Source organism: Eurosta solidaginis, chromosome 4, assembly GCF_040869045.1.
Source record: "Eurosta solidaginis isolate ZX-2024a chromosome 4, ASM4086904v1, whole genome shotgun sequence".
NCBI lineage: Eukaryota > Metazoa > Arthropoda > Insecta > Diptera > Tephritidae > Eurosta > Eurosta solidaginis.
Window position 1 is genome coordinate 1,615,271 of NC_090322.1, and position 18,880 is coordinate 1,634,150.

At 40.6% G+C, this 18,880-nt stretch overlaps 1 protein-coding gene across 3 annotated transcripts in view; it reads left to right on the forward strand.

Annotated features, from left to right (window-relative positions):
• LOC137248485 (inositol-trisphosphate 3-kinase B-like) overlaps positions 1-18,880 on the forward strand; it is a 95,360-nt gene that overhangs the window by 9,491 nt on the left and 66,989 nt on the right. For all 3 annotated transcript variants that reach the window (XM_067779420.1, XM_067779419.1, XM_067779422.1), the window contains one exon: positions 11,231-11,666. In XM_067779420.1, coding sequence (XP_067635521.1) covers positions 11,418-11,666 — 249 coding nt within the window. In that variant the 5' untranslated portion in view covers positions 11,231-11,417. The remainder of the gene's footprint in view (positions 1-11,230; positions 11,667-18,880) is intronic.

Sequence of the window (18,880 nt, forward strand, 5' to 3'; positions counted from 1 at the left end):
GTTATATATTAAAATACTCCCTCTACAAAGAATCATCAAAAGTTGTACTCTAAAACCCAAAAACTTTAACAAAGATCTTGGACTTAACATTAGAACTTTCGATGTTATTCCTTTGTGCCCATTATGTGAAGGAGGCCGCTGATTATTTAATCGAGTTGAATGATATTTCTCCTCCATTGCTTGCTAACATTAACTCATGCCTGTACCAACCGAGAAAGCTAATGCAAGATCACTGGAGCTCACTTTTGAACTACTCGGACAAACTTTAGCTTGTTTAGATGAGAACGGAACTAAGTTTCTGCTTAATTTAATCTTCTCTGGCTCATTGATTGGGTTTTTAACATAGCATTGTGTGGTGGCGCTACGTGGTGAACAAATGTGTGTTCCAAAAAATGAATTGTGTCCAAACCGTGGGGGCGAGGAGAAGATAGACGTGCTTAACTCATGCCTTTGCAGCTGCCCTGCGCTGGGAAGGACACATATGAAATGTCATTATCGTCATTAATTGGCGATTTTGGCCGTGTCATAGCACGTTAGGGGAGCTACTTTTGACGTCAATTGTGAGCACCATGGGAGATTAAGTCTTCCTTTACTTCCTTCTGCCATCTAAGTGGTGGTCTGCCCCTTCGTTTGCTTAAAAATGGCGGGGTCATAGTGGAAGAAATTCTGTGCTCAATAAACTTGGTAACGAACAGCCACCTAACTAGCCATCGCAGGCTGCCTCTCACCGGAACAAAGTTATATGAACATGGCAAAGATTTGAGTCAGCTTATAAATTTCGCGCACGTTAAAGATGTTGGGTCCTGAAAACCTGGCAACAGTGCCTGCAACGTCTGCGAGTTTTAAACTGGAACCCACAGTAAACACCGAGTGGCCACTGAAAATACTATTTCGTTGAAGAATTGGCCATTGAACAACAACCGCTTTCTGTGGAGCCTTCGAAACAAGCTTTGTCAAAAAAATCGTATCCACTAAAAATAAAAAAAAATCGTATCCACTATCGAAGTGAAAACACGGGACGAAGGGCGTTCGTTTCTACAACTTACCTCTTCAACTAAACCATGCTTCTCAAAGGGTGCACAGTCTGTTCTACCCCTCAGTGAAAAGTTAAAGAACGCAAAAATTGTGATTTACCCCACTTCGCCTGACTTTTCTTTGCAATTTATGTAGGATTAAAATTAAGATCTCATTGTGGTGCAATTGGCACAAGATAGACAAGAGAATGCCTTGCCAGTGAAGTGTTACAAGTACAAACAACAACACAATGCCGACTTGTCAGCAATGAAGTGTGGATATTTGAATAAAAGTCACAATTCGAAGTAGATAGCCAGTTGGAAGAAGGCGACAGCGGCACAAGCGCGCTTCGAAGCTGCAATAACTTCAAAAACATATATACATATGTAAATTTTAAGAAGAGTAAAATGCAAACAAATTCAACAAGTTTGGCGCTTAACTCATTCGTTTGCGATGAAAGGCAAATGCAATTCAATATCCAATGAATTCATTATAAATAAAATTCACCTTGCAATCGCCGACGCCTCTTTGTAGATTACTTCCTCAATTTATCTACGTTAATTTGTCTGTATTTATCAATGACTGATTTTAGTTTATTTTCAATACTTCGAGCAACTAAATTTTCTACGCTAATGCTATGCTGCGCTCCTTTAACAAATTTCCAGCTTAAAATAGCAATGAAGCCAACTAAAAGCGCGATAAATCAATTTACGCGCCATCAATGCCGCCGCCATCGCCATGCACCGCTGGGTATTAAGCGATAACGATCGCGCGCAAGAAGATGAAATTATGCGCTCACAATCGCTTATCTAGCGGCTGATATCGTTACCAAATGTACGCAGGATAAGAAAACTCGTTCAGCAGACGCAAAAAATGCTTATAGTTGATTTTTATACTCAGTTGAGCAGAGCTCACAAAGTATATTAACTTTGATTGGATAACGGTCCGTCCGTCCGTCCATCCGTTAACACGATAACTTGGGTAAATTTTGAGGTATCTTGATGAAATTTGGTATGTAGGTTCCTGGGCACTCATCTCATATCGCTATTTAAAATGAACGATATCGGACAATAACCACGCCCACTTTTTCGATATAGAAATTTTGGAAAACCGAAAAAGTGCGATAATTCATTACCAAATACGGATTAAGCGATGAAACTTGGTAGGTGAGTTGAACTTATGACGCAGAATAGAAAAATAGCAAAAATTTTGGACAATGGGCGTGGCACCGCCCACTTTTAAAAGAAGGTAATTTAGAAGTTTTTCAACCTGTAATTTGGCATTCGTTGAAGATATCATGATGAAATTTGGCAGGAACGTTACTCTTGTTACTATATGTATGCTTAATAAAAATTAGCAAAATCGGATAACGACCACGCCCACTTTAAAAAAAAAAAATTTTTTTTAAGTAAAATTTTAAAAGAAAATTTAATATCTTTACAGTATATAAGTAAATTATGTCAACATTCAACTCCAGTAATGATATGGTGCAACAAAGTGCAAAAAGAAAATTTCAAAATGTGCGTGGCTCCGCCCTTTTTCATTTAATTTGTCTAGGATACTTTTAATGCCATATGTCGAACAAAACATTACCAAACCTTGTAAAATTTGGTAGAGGCTTAGATTCTAGGACGACAACTGTTTTCTGTGAAAAAGGGCGAAATCGGTTGAAGCCACGCCCAGTTTTTATACACAGTCGACCCTCTGTCCTTCCGCTCGGCCGTTAACACGATAACTTGAGCAAAAATCGATATATCTTTACTAAACTCAGTTCACGTACTTATCTGAATTCATTTTATATTGGTGTAAAAAATGGCCGAAATCCGACTATGACCATCCTTCACATATACAACTACCACCACTCCCTTTTAAAACCCTCATTAATACCTTTAATTTGATACCCATATCGTACAAACGCATTCTAGAGTCACCCCTGGTCCACCTCTATGGCGATATCTCAAAAAGGCGTCCACCTATAGAACTAAGGCCCACGCCCTTTTAAAATACCCATTAACACCTTTCATTTGATACCCATATCGTACAAACAAATTCTAGAGTCACCCCTGGTCCACCTTTATAACGATATTCCGAAAAGGCGTCCACCTATAGAACTAAGGCCCACTCCCGTTTAAAATACTCATTAGCACTTTTCATGTGATACCCATATCGTACAAACAAATTCTAGAGTCACCCCTGGTCCACCTTTATGGCGATATCTCGAAAAGGCGTCCACCTATAGAACTAAGGCCCACGCCCTTTTAAAATACTCATTAACACCTTTCATTTGATACCCATATCGTACAAACAAATTCTAGAGTCACCCCTGGTCCACCTTTATAACGATATTCCGAAAAGACGTCCACCTATAGAACTAAGGCCCACTCCCGTTTAAAATACTCATTAACACTTTTCATGTGATACCCATATCGTACAAACAAATTCTAGAGTCACCCCTGGTCCACCTCTATGGCGATATCTCGAAAAGGCGTCCACCTATAGAACTAAGGCCCACGCCCTTTTAAAATACTCATTAACACCTTTCATTTGATACCCATATCGTACAAACAAATTCTAGAGTCACCCCTGGTCCACCTTTATAACGATATTCCGAAAAGACGTCCACCTATAGAACTAAGGCCCACTCCCGTTTAAAATACTCATTAACACTTTTCATGTGATACCCATATCGTACAAACAAATTATAGAGTCACCCCTGGTCCACCTTTATGGCGATATCTCGAAAAGGCGTCCACCTATAGAACTAAGGCCCACTCCCTTTTAAAATACTCATTAACACCTTTCATTTGATACCCATATCTCAAAAAGGCGTCCACCTATAGAACTAAGGCCCACCCCCGTTTAAAATACTCATTAACACTTTTCATGTGATACCCATATCGTACAAACAAATTCTAGAGTCACCCCTGGTCCACCTTTATGGCGATATCTCGAAAAGGCGTCCACCTATAGAACTAAGGCCCACTCCCTTTTAAAATACTCATTAACACCTTTCATTTGATACCCATATCGTACAAACAAATTCTAGAGTCACCCCTGGTCCACCTTTATAACGATATTCCGAAAAGGCGTCCACCTATAGAACTAAGGCCCACTCCCGTTTAAAATACTCATTAACACTTTTCATGTGATACCCATATCGTACAAACAAATTCTAGAGTCACCCCTGGTCCACCTCTATGGCGATATCTCGAAAAGGCGTCCACCTATAGAACTAAGGATTACTGCCTTTTAAAATACTCATTAACACTTTTCATGTGATACCCATATCGTACAAACAAATTATAGAGTCACCCCTGGTCCACCTTTATGGCGATATCTCGAAAAGGCGTCCACCTATAGAACTAAGGCCCACTCCCTATTAAAATACTCATTAACACCTTTCATTTGATACCCATATCTCAAAAAGGCGTCCACCTATAGAACTAAGGCCCACCCCCGTTTAAAATACTCATTAACACTTTTCATGTGATACCCATATCGTACAAACAAATTCTAGAGTCACCCCTGGTCCACCTTTATGGCGATATCTCGAAAAGGCGTCCACCTATAGAACTAAGGCCCACTCCCTTTTAAAATACTCATTAACACCTTTCATTTGATACCCATATCTCAAAAAGGCGTCCACCTATAGAACTAAGGCCCACCCCCGTTTAAAATACTCATTAACACTTTTCATGTGATACCCATATCGTACAAACGCATTCTAGAGTCACCCCTGGTCCACCTCTATGGCGATATCTCAAAAAGGCGTCCACCTATAGAACTAAGGCCCACGCCCTTTTAAAATACCCATTAACACCTTTCATTTGATACCCATATCGTACAAACAAATTCTAGAGTCACCCCTGGTCCACCTTTATGGCGATATCTCGAAAAGGCGTCCACCTATAGAACTAAGGCCCACGCCCTTTTAAAATACTCATTAACACCTTTCATTTGATACCCATATCGTACAAACAAATTCTAGAGTCACCCCTGGTCCACCTCTATGGCGATATCTCGAAAAGGCGTCCACCTATAGAACTAAGGATTACTCCCTTTTAAAATACTCATTAACACTTTTCATGTGATACCCATATCGTACAAACAAATTCTAGAGTCACCCCTGGTCCACCTTTATAACGAAATCCCAAAAAGGCGTCCACCTATAGAACTAAGGCCCACTCCCGTTTAAAATACTCATTAGCACTTTTCATGTGATACCCATATCGTACAAACAAATTCTAGAGTCACCCCTGGTCCACCTTTATGGCGATATCTCGAAAAGGCGTCCACCTATAGAACTAAGGCCCACGCCCTTTTAAAATACTCATTAACACCTTTCATTTGATACCCATATCGTACAAACAAATTCTAGAGTCACCCCTGGTCCACCTCTATGGCGATATCTCGAAAAGGCGTCCACCTATAGAACTAAGGATTACTCCCTTTTAAAATACTCATTAACACTTTTCATGTGATACCCATATCGTACAAACAAATTCTAGAGTCACCCCTGGTCCACCTTTATAACGATATTCCGAAAAGGCGTCCACCTATAGAACTAAGGCCCACTCCCGTTTAAAATACTCATTAGCACTTTTCATGTGATACCCATATCGTACAAACAAATTCTAGAGTCACCCCTGGTCCACCTTTATGGCGATATCTCGAAAAGGCGTCCACCTATAGAACTAAGGCCCACGCCCTTTTAAAATACTCATTAACACCTTTCATTTGATACCCATATCGTACAAACAAATTCTAGAGTCACCCCTGGTCCACCTCTATGGCGATATCTCGAAAAGGCGTCCACCTATAGAACTAAGGATTACTCCCTTTTAAAATACTCATTAACACTTTTCATGTGATACCCATATCGTACAAACAAATTCTAGAGTCACCCCTGGTCCACCTTTATAACGAAATCCCAAAAAGGCGTCCACCTATAGAACTAAGGCCCACTCCCGTTTAAAATACTCATTAGCACTTTTCATGTGATACCCATATCGTACAAACAAATTCTAGAGTCACCCCTGGTCCACCTTTATGGCGATATCTCGAAAAGGCGTCCACCTATAGAACTAAGGCCCACGCCCTTTTAAAATACTCATTAACACCTTTCATTTGATACCCATATCGTACAAACAAATTCTAGAGTCACCCCTGGTCCACCTCTATGGCGATATCTCGAAAAGGCGTCCACCTATAGAACTAAGGATTACTCCCTTTTAAAATACTCATTAACACTTTTCATGTGATACCCATATCGTACAAACAAATTCTAGAGTCACCCCTGGTCCACCTTTATAACGAAATCCCAAAAAGGCGTCCACCTATAGAACTAAGGCCCACTCCCGTTTAAAATACTCATTAGCACTTTTCATGTGATACCCATATCGTACAAACAAATTCTAGAGTCACCCCTGGTCCACCTTTATGGCGATATCTCGAAAAGGCGTCCACCTATAGAACTAAGGCCCACGCCCTTTTAAAATACTCATTAACACCTTTCATTTGATACCCATATCGTACAAACAAATTCTAGAGTCACCCCTGGTCCACCTCTATGGCGATATCTCGAAAAGGCGTCCACCTATAGAACTAAGGATTACTCCCTTTTAAAATACTCATTAACACTTTTCATGTGATACCCATATCGTACAAACAAATTCTAGAGTCACCCCTGGTCCACCTTTATAACGATATTCCGAAAAGGCGTCCACCTATAGAACTAAGGCCCACTCCCGTTTAAAATACTCATTAACACTTTTCATGTGATACCCATATCGTACAAACAAATTCTAGAGTCACCCCTGGTCCACCTCTATGGCGATATCTCGAAAAGGCGTCCACCTATAGAACTAAGGCCCACTCCCTTTTAAAATACTCATTAACACCTTTCATTTGATACCCATATCTCAAAAAGGCGTCCACCTATAGAACTAAGGCCCACCCCCGTTTAAAATACTCATTAACACTTTTCATGTGATACCCATATCGTACAAACAAATTCTAGAGTCACCCCTGGTCCACCTTTATAACGATATTCCGAAAAGGCGTCCACCTATAGAACTAAGGCCCACTCCCGTTTAAAATACTCATTAGCACTTTTCATGTGATACCCATATCGTACAAACAAATTCTAGAGTCACCCCTGGTCCACCTCTATGGCGATATCTCGAAAAGGCGTCCACCTATAGAACTAAGGCCCACTCCCTTTTAAAATACTCATTAACACCTTTCATTTGATATCCATATCTCAAAAAGGCGTCCACCTATAGAACTAAGGCCCACTCCCGTTTAAAATAGTCATTAACACTTTTCATGTGATACCCATATCGTACAAACAAATTCTAGAGTCAGCCCTGGTCCACCGTTATGGCAATATCCCTAAATGGCGTCCATCTATAGAACTATGGCCCACTCCCTCTTAAAATACTCTTTAATACCTTCCATTTGATACACATGTCATACAAACACATTCCAGGGTTACCCTAAGTTCATTTTACTACGAGGTGATTTTCCCTTATTTTGTCTCCATAGCTCTTAACTGAGTATGTAATGTTCGGTTACACCCGAACTTAGCCTTCCTTACTTGTTTGCATTGCATTTTATGGGGTTTCACTAATGCCGAGCGCAGATAGCCGATCTTTGATTAGGTTTCAATAACGCGCAAGAAGAGCCAACGCCCGAATTGGTGCGCGCGCATATAGTGTCACCCATATAGAGGCGTTTGGTTGCTTTATCATATTTTCGCATTTGCAATGCGTTCAGAACTTTATCAAAAACGCATTAATTGCGCTCACCGTTGCGCAAATGCAGATACAGACTTGGAAAGCGGTCTGCAGCCATTTTAAAATGGCAATAATCAATTATTCAATATTGTCCAGCTGCTGTGGTCGCTTTGGGTATATTAGCTTCATTTATGTGCAATTTAAATTATAGATAGCGTTTAAGGAAACTCTTGCGCTTGCGTGGCCAGCACCTGGTTGCATTTATCGCGTCTGCTGCTGGCAACGCGCTTATCTCTTATACCTCATTAGTTGATCAATAAATATGCTTTAACTTCAAATCATTAAGAATATCTGACTAATTAATTAAATTAAATTTGCTACCATCACTGGCTATTTATCAAAACAAGCGGCGCGCAATTAGCGCGCGGTGTAGACCACCATCGCCGCTTTCACATCTACCCCTCTGAACGTTGGTCGCACGTCGATGCGCGTCGAATTTCAATGAGTTTTTTTTGTGTGTTTTATTGTGCGCTCGTGTTCCTTGGCGTATTATTAGGGCAATATTAAGTTGCCTTAAAGAACATGCTAGACTTCGACGTATTTACTGTTGTTGGTAAACTTTTGTGTCTAAGCTGGCTTGCTACGATTTGTGAGCTATATACATACCATTAACTTGCTGCAAAGGTTGTGTTTAAGATTTGTGCGTTCTTAGTTTGATTTATGCGAGTTTGGTCCTCTTCAGCATATTTCTATGTGATTAACTCAGTTCAGTGGTGAAGCGCAAAGCGAGCGGCATGAAATAGGCAGAAAAACAAGTCCATATTTGTCGTAACGAAAGACTTAAGACAGCAACTTGATTTCATCCACCAGCGATATATGCTTTTAACAGGTGTTGAAGAAGAATGTTAGACGGACTTAGTGTTGGCTGTAGTGGCATATTTCAATTTCAATGCTCAAGCTCTTCGTTTGGATTGAATCATATTTTCCTATAGAAATTTATTAAAATTTATGTTAAGAATTTGTTATACAACTTTTTCATTCAACAATTTGTGCATATTAGCTGCTGATGCATGCCATATATGTGAAATTATGGCAGTTGCTACATTTTTGTCAACTTGACAATTGGATCGCTTGTGCCAACAGTTTGTTTGCTTCAGCCGTGTTGGTCAGTCTTCAGAGCGGGTTACGTGCTATTAGTTTAGAGGCTTGTGATAATATTACATGAATATACATTTTAGCGGAAGGAAAGAAAATATAGAAGCACATACGCTTTCTAGGACCATTCAAATACAAAATGGAGGCTTCCGTCGTCTTGGAAGACATAATTTGAGTATCAGTTATCACTTTGAATTTAATAATTGCACTGAAACCGCAAGAAAGCACTAAGAGCATATCATATTTTATTTTTAATTAGTAATTAACCATCAGTAATCAAGTAATGTCAAAATGTATGAAATGTATGCTCAGATATTTTTGGAACAAATTCTGAGATAGGGCATTCTTTAACTGAACTATGAGATACGGCGTTATTAAAACAAATTTAAAAAAAGAGAAGTGTTCAAACATTTTCTGAGATTTGTCATGTAATCTAACTGCTGGACCGCTTTAGTATTCCCTAAGTTGCACCTAAATCCACACTACGGTAGTATAGTCAGCAAGTGGAGTTTCAACAGACCCTAGCGCCACCCATCGGTGAATAGCGTGTAACATTTCACTTGAGTAATTCTACATATTTTGTTTCAATTCTCTACTGGTTCATGCTTTCATACATATATGTGACCGGGTCTATGAAAAGGTGGCTTATGACTCAAAAAAAAAAAAAATTGCTACTACTAAGAAACTGAAGAAATGCATTGTTTATCTTTAACAGCTGTTTCTCGCAATTTCTTTTTTGAGTCATAAGCCACCTTTTCATAGACCGGGTCACATATATTGTCCTTGCAAATGAGCCGGCTTAAATAATTTGACAAAAGTGGCTTGGATACAAAATTATCGCTCCTGTTGGCTAACGTAATGAAAGTATAGCCATAGCTCATGCTAACCTTTACCCTGGCATATTCTCCACGTTTCTCGATATTATTATTTATGTCCTGCTTCCGCCCGCAACTTTTAATTGAAGGTACAAGGCATGGTAGGAGGTTTCGCGCTGCTCATCAAGGGCATCAGTATTTTAGGAAGGGTGTTCTAAGTGTCTACCTTAGTAGAACTATCGACTTTTTTCGGAAGAAATATTCGCTGCCGTAACCCAAGACGCAGATGGAGACTCCCCATAAGAATACTCGGCAATGGTTTGGTAACAATTCAACAGTTAACACTTACACATAAGCTATACAATCCAAGCATTTACAGCCTAAAACCGATTTACAGCCTAAAACCGTACTCCAGTTGTTTTCTACTTCTTTTTTCTGGTTCACTAATAATTATTCCACTAACAACAATTCCAGCTAACCATCGCGCAGCAATGAACGGAAATTTCGACTGCCACCCGATCTCAACCCCTCCGTATGGACCATGTATTATCGCTTTCTTGAATTTTTATTTAATTTGCGCAGAAAGTTGCTGAAGGTGTATCTGGTCTTATCATCTGAATTATTTTTGTTCAAGAAGTGTGTAGTGGGATCGCAAAGTAAACCTGGCTTAAGTGGGCACCACCCCAGCCATTGAAAACCCTCATGATATATGTATGTACGTTTATGGTTATGGTTCTGTGATATTTACAGACTCTACAGTAGAGGGCAAACAGAAATAGGCATCAAACCTTCAGACACAAACTAAGTGAAAATTGGTTGCGCTTCGTCTTTTATATCAAAAGCGAGGCCGTCGATTCAGAGTGTTCGCACATAAATATATTCTGAGCTCCAGAGTTCTCTAAATACTTGCAGTCTACACTGTAATTGGGAAATTGGCAGCAACTCTGGTTTTAATTGAGATGTACTCAATGAAATGCGCTCACAGGCACCTCACAATCAGTGGGACTTTACAGATGCAACCTCCACCTCAGGCACTTTTGGAGGCGACCACCATTTTCACTTAGCTTAGAGTGTGCAGCCGCGTTTTGCTAAGCGATAAAGTCAACACCAGGCGACTTGTAATTGTTTGTTTAAGGGGGAAAAAATGTGCCATTTTCGGCCACTGCAATATCGCCTTTCTTGTAGTTAATTGCATTTGGGTGTGCACACGGCATGAAGGCGGGCGGGCGGACGAATCGTGGCGCGTAATTTGAGCTACCAAACATAGCTACAATTTATTTGATTGTGTGCTAAATGTTGTACGAACTGGAGAATTGTTGTAGTTGCAAGTTAATTTGTCGCTTAGGATTGTTAATTGTTTAGCAAGTTTTCAGAGTTGTAAATATGTGTGGTATTGTGATAATTTGAGATAGTAGATAACAATGATTTCTTATTTTCTTTTAATATGAAAACAACTGAGTTTTATTGTTAAATTTATTTCTAAATATTTTTTTTCATTTTTCTTTTCAGGTACGTTTGCTTCCAAATAACATTTTCAATGCTAGCACTCATAGTTAAGATACAAATCAGTAATAGAAATCCAATGCATTCATTTTGAACGAAAGACTTAGGCAACGAACTTGCATGCGAATATAAAGTAAAATCTCACATACAAATAACAGTTACGAGTTCATTAGAGTTTGCTAATCCAAACAACATGGCACTTTTTCCCTCTTCATCGCGTCCGCGCACACTTATGGAACAATTGTTGGCGCGCAAAATCGAGGCTGCAGCCCAAAGTGGTCCTGCGGGCAGCCGTTTGCGACGCACCGACTCACTTGATTCCGCAAGCAGCATCGGGTCATTGGGGTCACTTGTATTGGGCGAAGATGTTTGTCGCTGCGATGACTGCCTGCTGGGTATTGTGGATTTGTATGTAATCAGCGCGGAAGCTCGCACGAAAAAGGTAGGTGTGCGTTGGTTGTGGGATGCTTTTTTCAAACATAGATGCAGCGAGTGCACAAAAAACCTCTACTGGTGTTAATTTACCAACAAGTATAAACATATTTTTTTCTATTATTTTCATTGCACTTTGCCTTTCACTACGCTCAACCGTCACTTGATTGACTTACAACATGCTTGTCGTTTTGCTAATTTAGCGCTAATTAGTGTTGTGTGTGTGGATGAGGTGCAAGCGTGTGAAATGCAACATTATGTTGCACAAACAATTACTGCGTAGAATTAATGATAGGCTGGTGGGTGCCTGACAACATAACAGTGCTCCTGTAGACTGCTGTCACAGCATAATTCTAGCGAAGAAAATCGAAGGGGGTTAAAAATAAACGCGGATTAGCTGCATTGCAGTCATATGTCACATGTCTGGTAGACGGTGCAGCGTAAGTGAGGCGAACACTGTGGGAGGCCAAAGGTGTGTGTTAAACAACAACTTGCTTAAGTGTTGTGGGAAGCAGTAAAGTCATTGAAGCAACTATCGTGTTCTTTGTATAGGAAGTGGGTGTATTATAGCGATTAAATAATTGTGGTTATAACTGAGTAGGTTCTGTGAAGTAAGTAGGATTTTTTGAGCCATATTTCAAATAAAACTAGGAGAACGTGCCTAAAAGATCCAAACACTTGGATTTTTACTTAAGTTGCGATTAACTGCTTTACGGGTTTTGGCTGTTTTCAGGGTTTAACATATTGTAACGAATTTTGGGGAATTCTTGATAATTATGCACCTTCTGCTAACGCTCGAATTGCTGAACTGTCGAATAAATAACTCCAGTATTCAGTATTGCAAACTGGTCTTTATTTAGATTACTTTGGGAGTACTTCACAATTATACTTCACTACTATCGTGCTTAAATCAAACTCATTGACTATTCTTCAGCTTGCGCTGCTTTTACACTATCCGTTGTCTCGTTGGCATATTTCTCCTAAGGTCTAGAGTTTTCATGAACCTGCAATCTGGAAAAGTTGTATCTCATACTTGGTTATTTATTTATACATTTATTTAGTAGCAGCTCTCACTGAAAACTCATCTGCCTTGCAGATGCCGTTCGGAGCCAGCATAAAAGGAGTAGGTCTCGTCCCGCCAATTTCTAGGAAAAATTAAAAGGAGTGCGACGCAAATTGGAAGAGAAGCTCGACCTTAAATCTCTTCGAAGGTCATCGCGCCTTACATTTTATTTTTATTTATAGTTATGTATAGAGCTGCTAATATTCGCCACAATATAAAATATATCTATCAATGGTGTTCCTAAATGAAAAATGAACAATGGAAAATATAAGAGGCACCTAATAAATCGGTGAGCTGGGCATCCAAAATGCTGAGTGCATAGAGGCTTCGGGCTTATACATCAGGATGCTTATACCTCATAAGTTATCAGATGAAGAATAGGAAATTCGCAAACTTATCGCTCTTCTTCTTCTTGTAACAAAAAGGAGATTCCCCAAACTTTTAGGGAGTTGAACCGATGTTGATGGTCCTTTGCAGGATAGCTATAAGATACGACCCACAAAGTAGCATCATTAGGGTTTTAGCCCGACTCTCTGGGTGATGATTTGATGTGACATGTCCTAGTAATATATGCTGTGTATAGTTCTGTGATAAATTTTTTGTTTTTCGAATCTTAAGGCCAAAGATCGCAAAAGTGGTATAAGATAAAGGTTTAGGTTGCTTTGCGTCCAAATAACATGTATGGAGTTGGTCATGCTTACACTCGGACACATTTCGGTTTAATGTGAAATTTTTCTTTGGCCTTTGTGAGAGAAGAGTCTGCCCACCTGAGTAAACCTCTTTAAGATTACGAGGGAACGTGTCCTACACATATGTCACCCGCATTGTCTACCGTCCTGTAAGGAAAATATATTGGTTTCCGTTGCATATGGGAATACTTTTCCGCAATTTTTTGAAAAATTTGGCTTTCGCATTGGGCCAACTTCAGAGTTTTCTTTAGTTCCTGAACTCCTCGTTGTTGTTGTTGTAGCAGTGCTTCTCCCCATTCAATAGGTGCGACCGATCACAAATTGTCATCAATATCCTCTAACGGGAGTCCAAGGAAACTTGCTGTTTCAACAGGGGTGGACCATGATGCGAGGGGTGTTAGAGGCGTTGGTTCCACATTACAACTATCTCTTTAGTTGGTGTCATTTGGGGACACATTGCAAGGAGGGCATACATTTTGCATGTCGGGGTTGATTCTGGATAGGTAAGAATTTAACCTGTTAAATTATCCAGATTGAAGTTGGCCTAGTGTGATTCGCGTTTCCCTGGGGAAACTCTAGATCGCGAGTTAGGTTCCCTGTTGTTGTCGTTCCCGAAGGTCTTGTAGAGTGTTATCGATGTTGATGGTCCTTCGCCGGATGCAGATTCCGTACGTTCCGGCACCAAGCCCGATAATCTCGGGAACGATTTGTTATGACCACATGCGACCTTCTAGGCCATACCTCCCTCCCACCCCCTAGATCCATGTGGAGTTCGGGGTCGCCAGAGCTTTGGTTGTCAATGTAACAGGATTCGCCACGGATAGGTGAGGTTGACAATTGGGTTTGGAGAAGCTATATATTGCGCTGGCAACCCGAAAGGGTTGCGCTACACAACTCCTTGAATCTATTTGGTATTTTAGTCGCCTCTTACGACAGGCATACCTACCGCGGGTGTATTCTAACCCCCTAACCCGCTGAGGTAGTTAGGTTCCCTCCCTTGGTATTGTACTTTGCTAATAGTACACACTTCCGGTCTTCATAGCGGATTATGATTGAGTCCGTAGGGGCTTTGGTTAGAGAAAAATGCAATCTTATTTGTAAAATTATTCAAATCTCTCAAATAAGTGTCACCTATAATGACACCACATATCCTCCTTTCACATCCCTAAACTATTCTACTCATATCTACATAATTCCTTTTGCTTCTTCATTTAACTTATTTATTATGAAATTTATGATAATTGCCAGCATCACTTACAAAAAAATGAGTATTTAAATTGCCAATGAAATGAGTTCGCTCTGGCGTTTACATAAACGATTATTACTAATAGCTTTGGTTGGCTACACCGACATGCCGCCTGGCGTCTTCTACATGCGCACAACATTATTTTGAGTTCGCAATGCGTTTGCAGTACGCCCAAGTGGTAGACGCGTTAAAATGAGTGATGCTTCATAGCGGCATGCAAGTAACTGGTTGCTACAGCGCCTTGAGCCATTTACGCGGCGTGTTCAGCTTTGGAGTGTGGGCAATTTCATTTCCTTTGAAGCATATATTATTTGTTTTTCATCTCTAGCAGCGATATATCTTATAGCCAACGTGGTGTGGTGGTAGAATGCTTCGCCTACCACATCGAAGATCCTGTGTTCATACCCCGAGGAAAGCAACACCAAAATTTTAGAAACAAGTTCTTTCAATTAGAGGACAAAGATTTTCGAAACGGGGCAGTGATTTGGCAACCGCACCGAGTGTACTTCTGCCATAAAAAGCTCTCAGTGAAAACTCATCTGCCTGGCAGATACCGTTCGGAGTCGGCGTAAAACATGTAGGTCCCGTTCCGCCAAATTGTAAGAAAAATTTAAAAGGAGTGCTACGGAAATTCGAAGAGAAACTTGGCCTCAAATATCTTCAGAGGCTATCGCGCCTTGCATTTATTTGTTTATTTACCACTTACGCTTTTGTTGTTACTGGTGGCGGTTAATGCAATAATCGGCTCGGTTTAGTTTGTCTTGTTGTACATGTTCTTAAGACATTCGTATATAATTTACAATTCATAAATTGTGCCGCATTACTGTTTGACATTAGAACATAACAGCAACATAGCGCTGAACTCAGAAACGAGCCGCTATTCCTTACCCCATTATACTTGGCTTGTTATGATGTAACTGGAAGAGTTGCGCTTAATTTTGTTTAAAGCTTGTTTTGTTATGACGCAGCAAGTGTAAGCCTTCAATAAAATAACAAATTCTCGCTAGCAAGGCCAGACAGTGAAACTCGTATTGACATTGGCATGAAAAGCATAACATAATCAGGGAAAAAATTGCATTACAAATGCTTACAGCGAATAAGAGTTAATAATTACAACAACAACCAGTTTGAAATAACAAAGCGAATAACAGAGAAATGGAAATGTTAAGGGCAAAGCTTTTGCTCATGTTATTCTCAAAGCTTTTGTAAAAGTGTGTATGGTATCATTATCATTGGTGAGTTAGTTATCTACTGAGAAGCTTGCTGTCTTATAGCGATCGGTATAGTATTTAAACTGCAGATGTCGCGTCCATTGAAGTATTTTCAAATGAAAGCATACAGAAAAGCTTTGGCTGCAAACGGGTAACATTTCAAAGTTTACATTTGGTGATCTTCACATATAGATTGTATGAAATGTCATTGCTTGTACATGGAATCGCTATGAAACAAAGTAATTATAGAGAACCCCACTTGCTTAAAACTCTAGAACAAAGCTAAATATATCGCACCGCATCATCACTGGCGCGACAAGAAAAGGAAGAATGCTGCTAAGGTTGCATAATTTATGGTAGAGAACGAAGGCAAGATCGCCGAGCAGCAAAAGCAGCACCAAGTGGTTATTTGTGAGCAAAGTTCATTGGCGTTCAAATAGCTGAAGTGTAAGTCCGTTGTGAATTGCCGAGTTTCAATTGGGGATATATTTATGCCCGCTATTCAGCTAGTGCCCACTGATCGCCGACGCATATGCGATGTTGTACAGTTCTAGGCTTCAGAGATCTCTAAACTCATTGCAGAGTTGCAGTTCTCTAGATTTTTGGAAAGTCAGTTAAAAATAGGTGGCAAAGTAAAATAGCGTTTGAGTTATTTCTGGGTAGTAGAACACTCCCCTTTTTATCCGGGGCTTGTTGTTGCTTTTCATTGGAGTACGGTTTGACGTGGCGGGTCCCAAGCCCATCGCACAACCCGCTCAGCGGGGGTCAAAATATTACTTGCACGTTTATATAGCGAACCGCTTGCTTCAAGACAGACGCCCACGTGCAGCCGCACCTAGTGGTGAACAGACGCTGCCGATGGGAGATCCCCCGGCTAGCCCTTAAACCTATTATGTCAGAGTGGCCTAGCCAGGTTGTCGCCTTCTCACATTAGCTCACCACTAAACGGATGCTTTGTGGCTACCCAGACGATACTTGGCCGCAAGCGACCGGAAGTCGTGAGCTGCTTGAACCGCATGCAAAAGAATCGCTCTGGCCATTCCCAGGTGAATGGCGGTCAGAAGCTTTCCCCACTTTAGTACACTTCTACAGACGGCTCCATCCTCCCGCTCCCACCCCCACCCTCCAAAGTGTTTCTATCGGAACCCGCCTACGGAAGCAGAGGTAGAGGGCGGCCCCCACTCCGTTGGAAGGACCAGGTAGAAAATGATTTAAACTACCTTGGTGTGACCAGTTCGCGCCAACCGGCGACTGGACGGCCATAACCGTTTAAACGGTTAAGCGCCAATTAAGTAAGTAAGTAAGAACACTCCCCTCATCGCCAAACTTTAAACACTGATTGGTCTTGCATTTCCGAGGAAACTTGTCAATACTAATTGAGATGTAGGCGCATAGTAGATGCCGTTAAGATCGCTCAAGGCAAAAAGGAGGACGAGGACAAAAGAGAGGAAAAGTAAGGCCAAGGCCGAATTTATAGGTATTTATATCTACTCAATATTGTTACGAATATTAGCAACACTAAGGGGTACTGCCATCTCTAAGCCGATGCTAAGCAGTGACTGTATGCACATCCATAAATCAATCATGTATCTACATAAACGAATAAATCATTATGTCTACACATATGTACGTACACGCAGCAGAGAAGAGATGCACAAACACATGCAGATATCTTATCTGAGATGCTCCCAAAAGTATGCAATTGTAATTGTGGAAGTGTCGCTCACAAATACACGCATATGAGAAGCTATACACGTGCATCTGTAGTTATAATTATATGGCGGTAACTAAGTAAATTCTGGAAGCGCCTAGAAGAAGGAAATCACAGAGTATAAAAGCACCAACGGTAGAGGCGCTACAGCCAGTTTTGATTAAGCACGCAACCTGTCGGGCAATAGTAGAGTTATTTATTGTGAAGTACTTTAATAAAGGCCATTTTGCATTATTAAATATTGGAGTTATTTATTCAACAGTTTTGTGATTCGAACTTAGCGGAAGGTTGCAAATTAGAGGATTTGCAGTAAATTTGTTACAATTGGTGTCAGAAGAGGAATTGTTGAATAAATTCCAGAGGACAGCAAGGACATGGCAAAGTTCAGTGAATTGAAGATCCAGCAACTGAAGAAGGAGTTGGAGAGCCGTGGATTGAATATAACCGGCATTAAACTCGAACTTCAGGCACGACTACGAGAGGCAATGGAAGCAGAAGGAATTAACGTGGAAGAGTATGTCTTTCATCTTGATGTCGACGAGACAACAACCAAAATTGAAGAGAAAAACGAAACATCGCAGACAGTTACGAGCACAGACTTGAACATGATATTGGCTGCAATAACTGCTCAAACATCGACAGTGGCATCTCAGCTGGAATCGCAGGAGACACGGTTAACATCCAAGATAGAAGCACAAGAGACGCGTATTTCAGAAATGTCGACACAGATTACATCCAAGATGGAATCACAGGAGACACGTATAGCATCTCAACTGGAATCGCAGGAGAACCGTATAACATCGAAGATTGAAGCACAAGAGGCACGAATATCCGAAATGTCGGCACAAATATCAGCGCAGATCTCTGCACAACTGGAAGAGCAAGAAGGACGTATTTCTTCGAACATGGAGGCGCAAGACACAAAAATTTTGCCACTTGAGAACAAAATCGATGCCGAGATTGAAACATTGCGAGGTCATATACAGGAGTTGCAACTAAATCGCCCAGTTGTTTCAGCAAGCAATACGAAGGTAAAAACTCCATCTTTTGACGGCTCTGTTCCTTTCCAGGTGTTTAAGATTCAGTTTGAGAAGATCGCAGCAGTGAACAACTGGAGTACTGAAGATAAAGTTGCTGCACTATTCGTGGCATTGAAAGGATCTGCTGCTGAAATCCTACAGACTATTCCAGAGGGCGAACGGAACTGTTATGAAGCATTGATTGGCGCTCTAGAGAGACGATACGGAATTGAGCATAGGAGACAGATATACCAAATAGACTTACTGAATCGTTTCCAGAGGCCT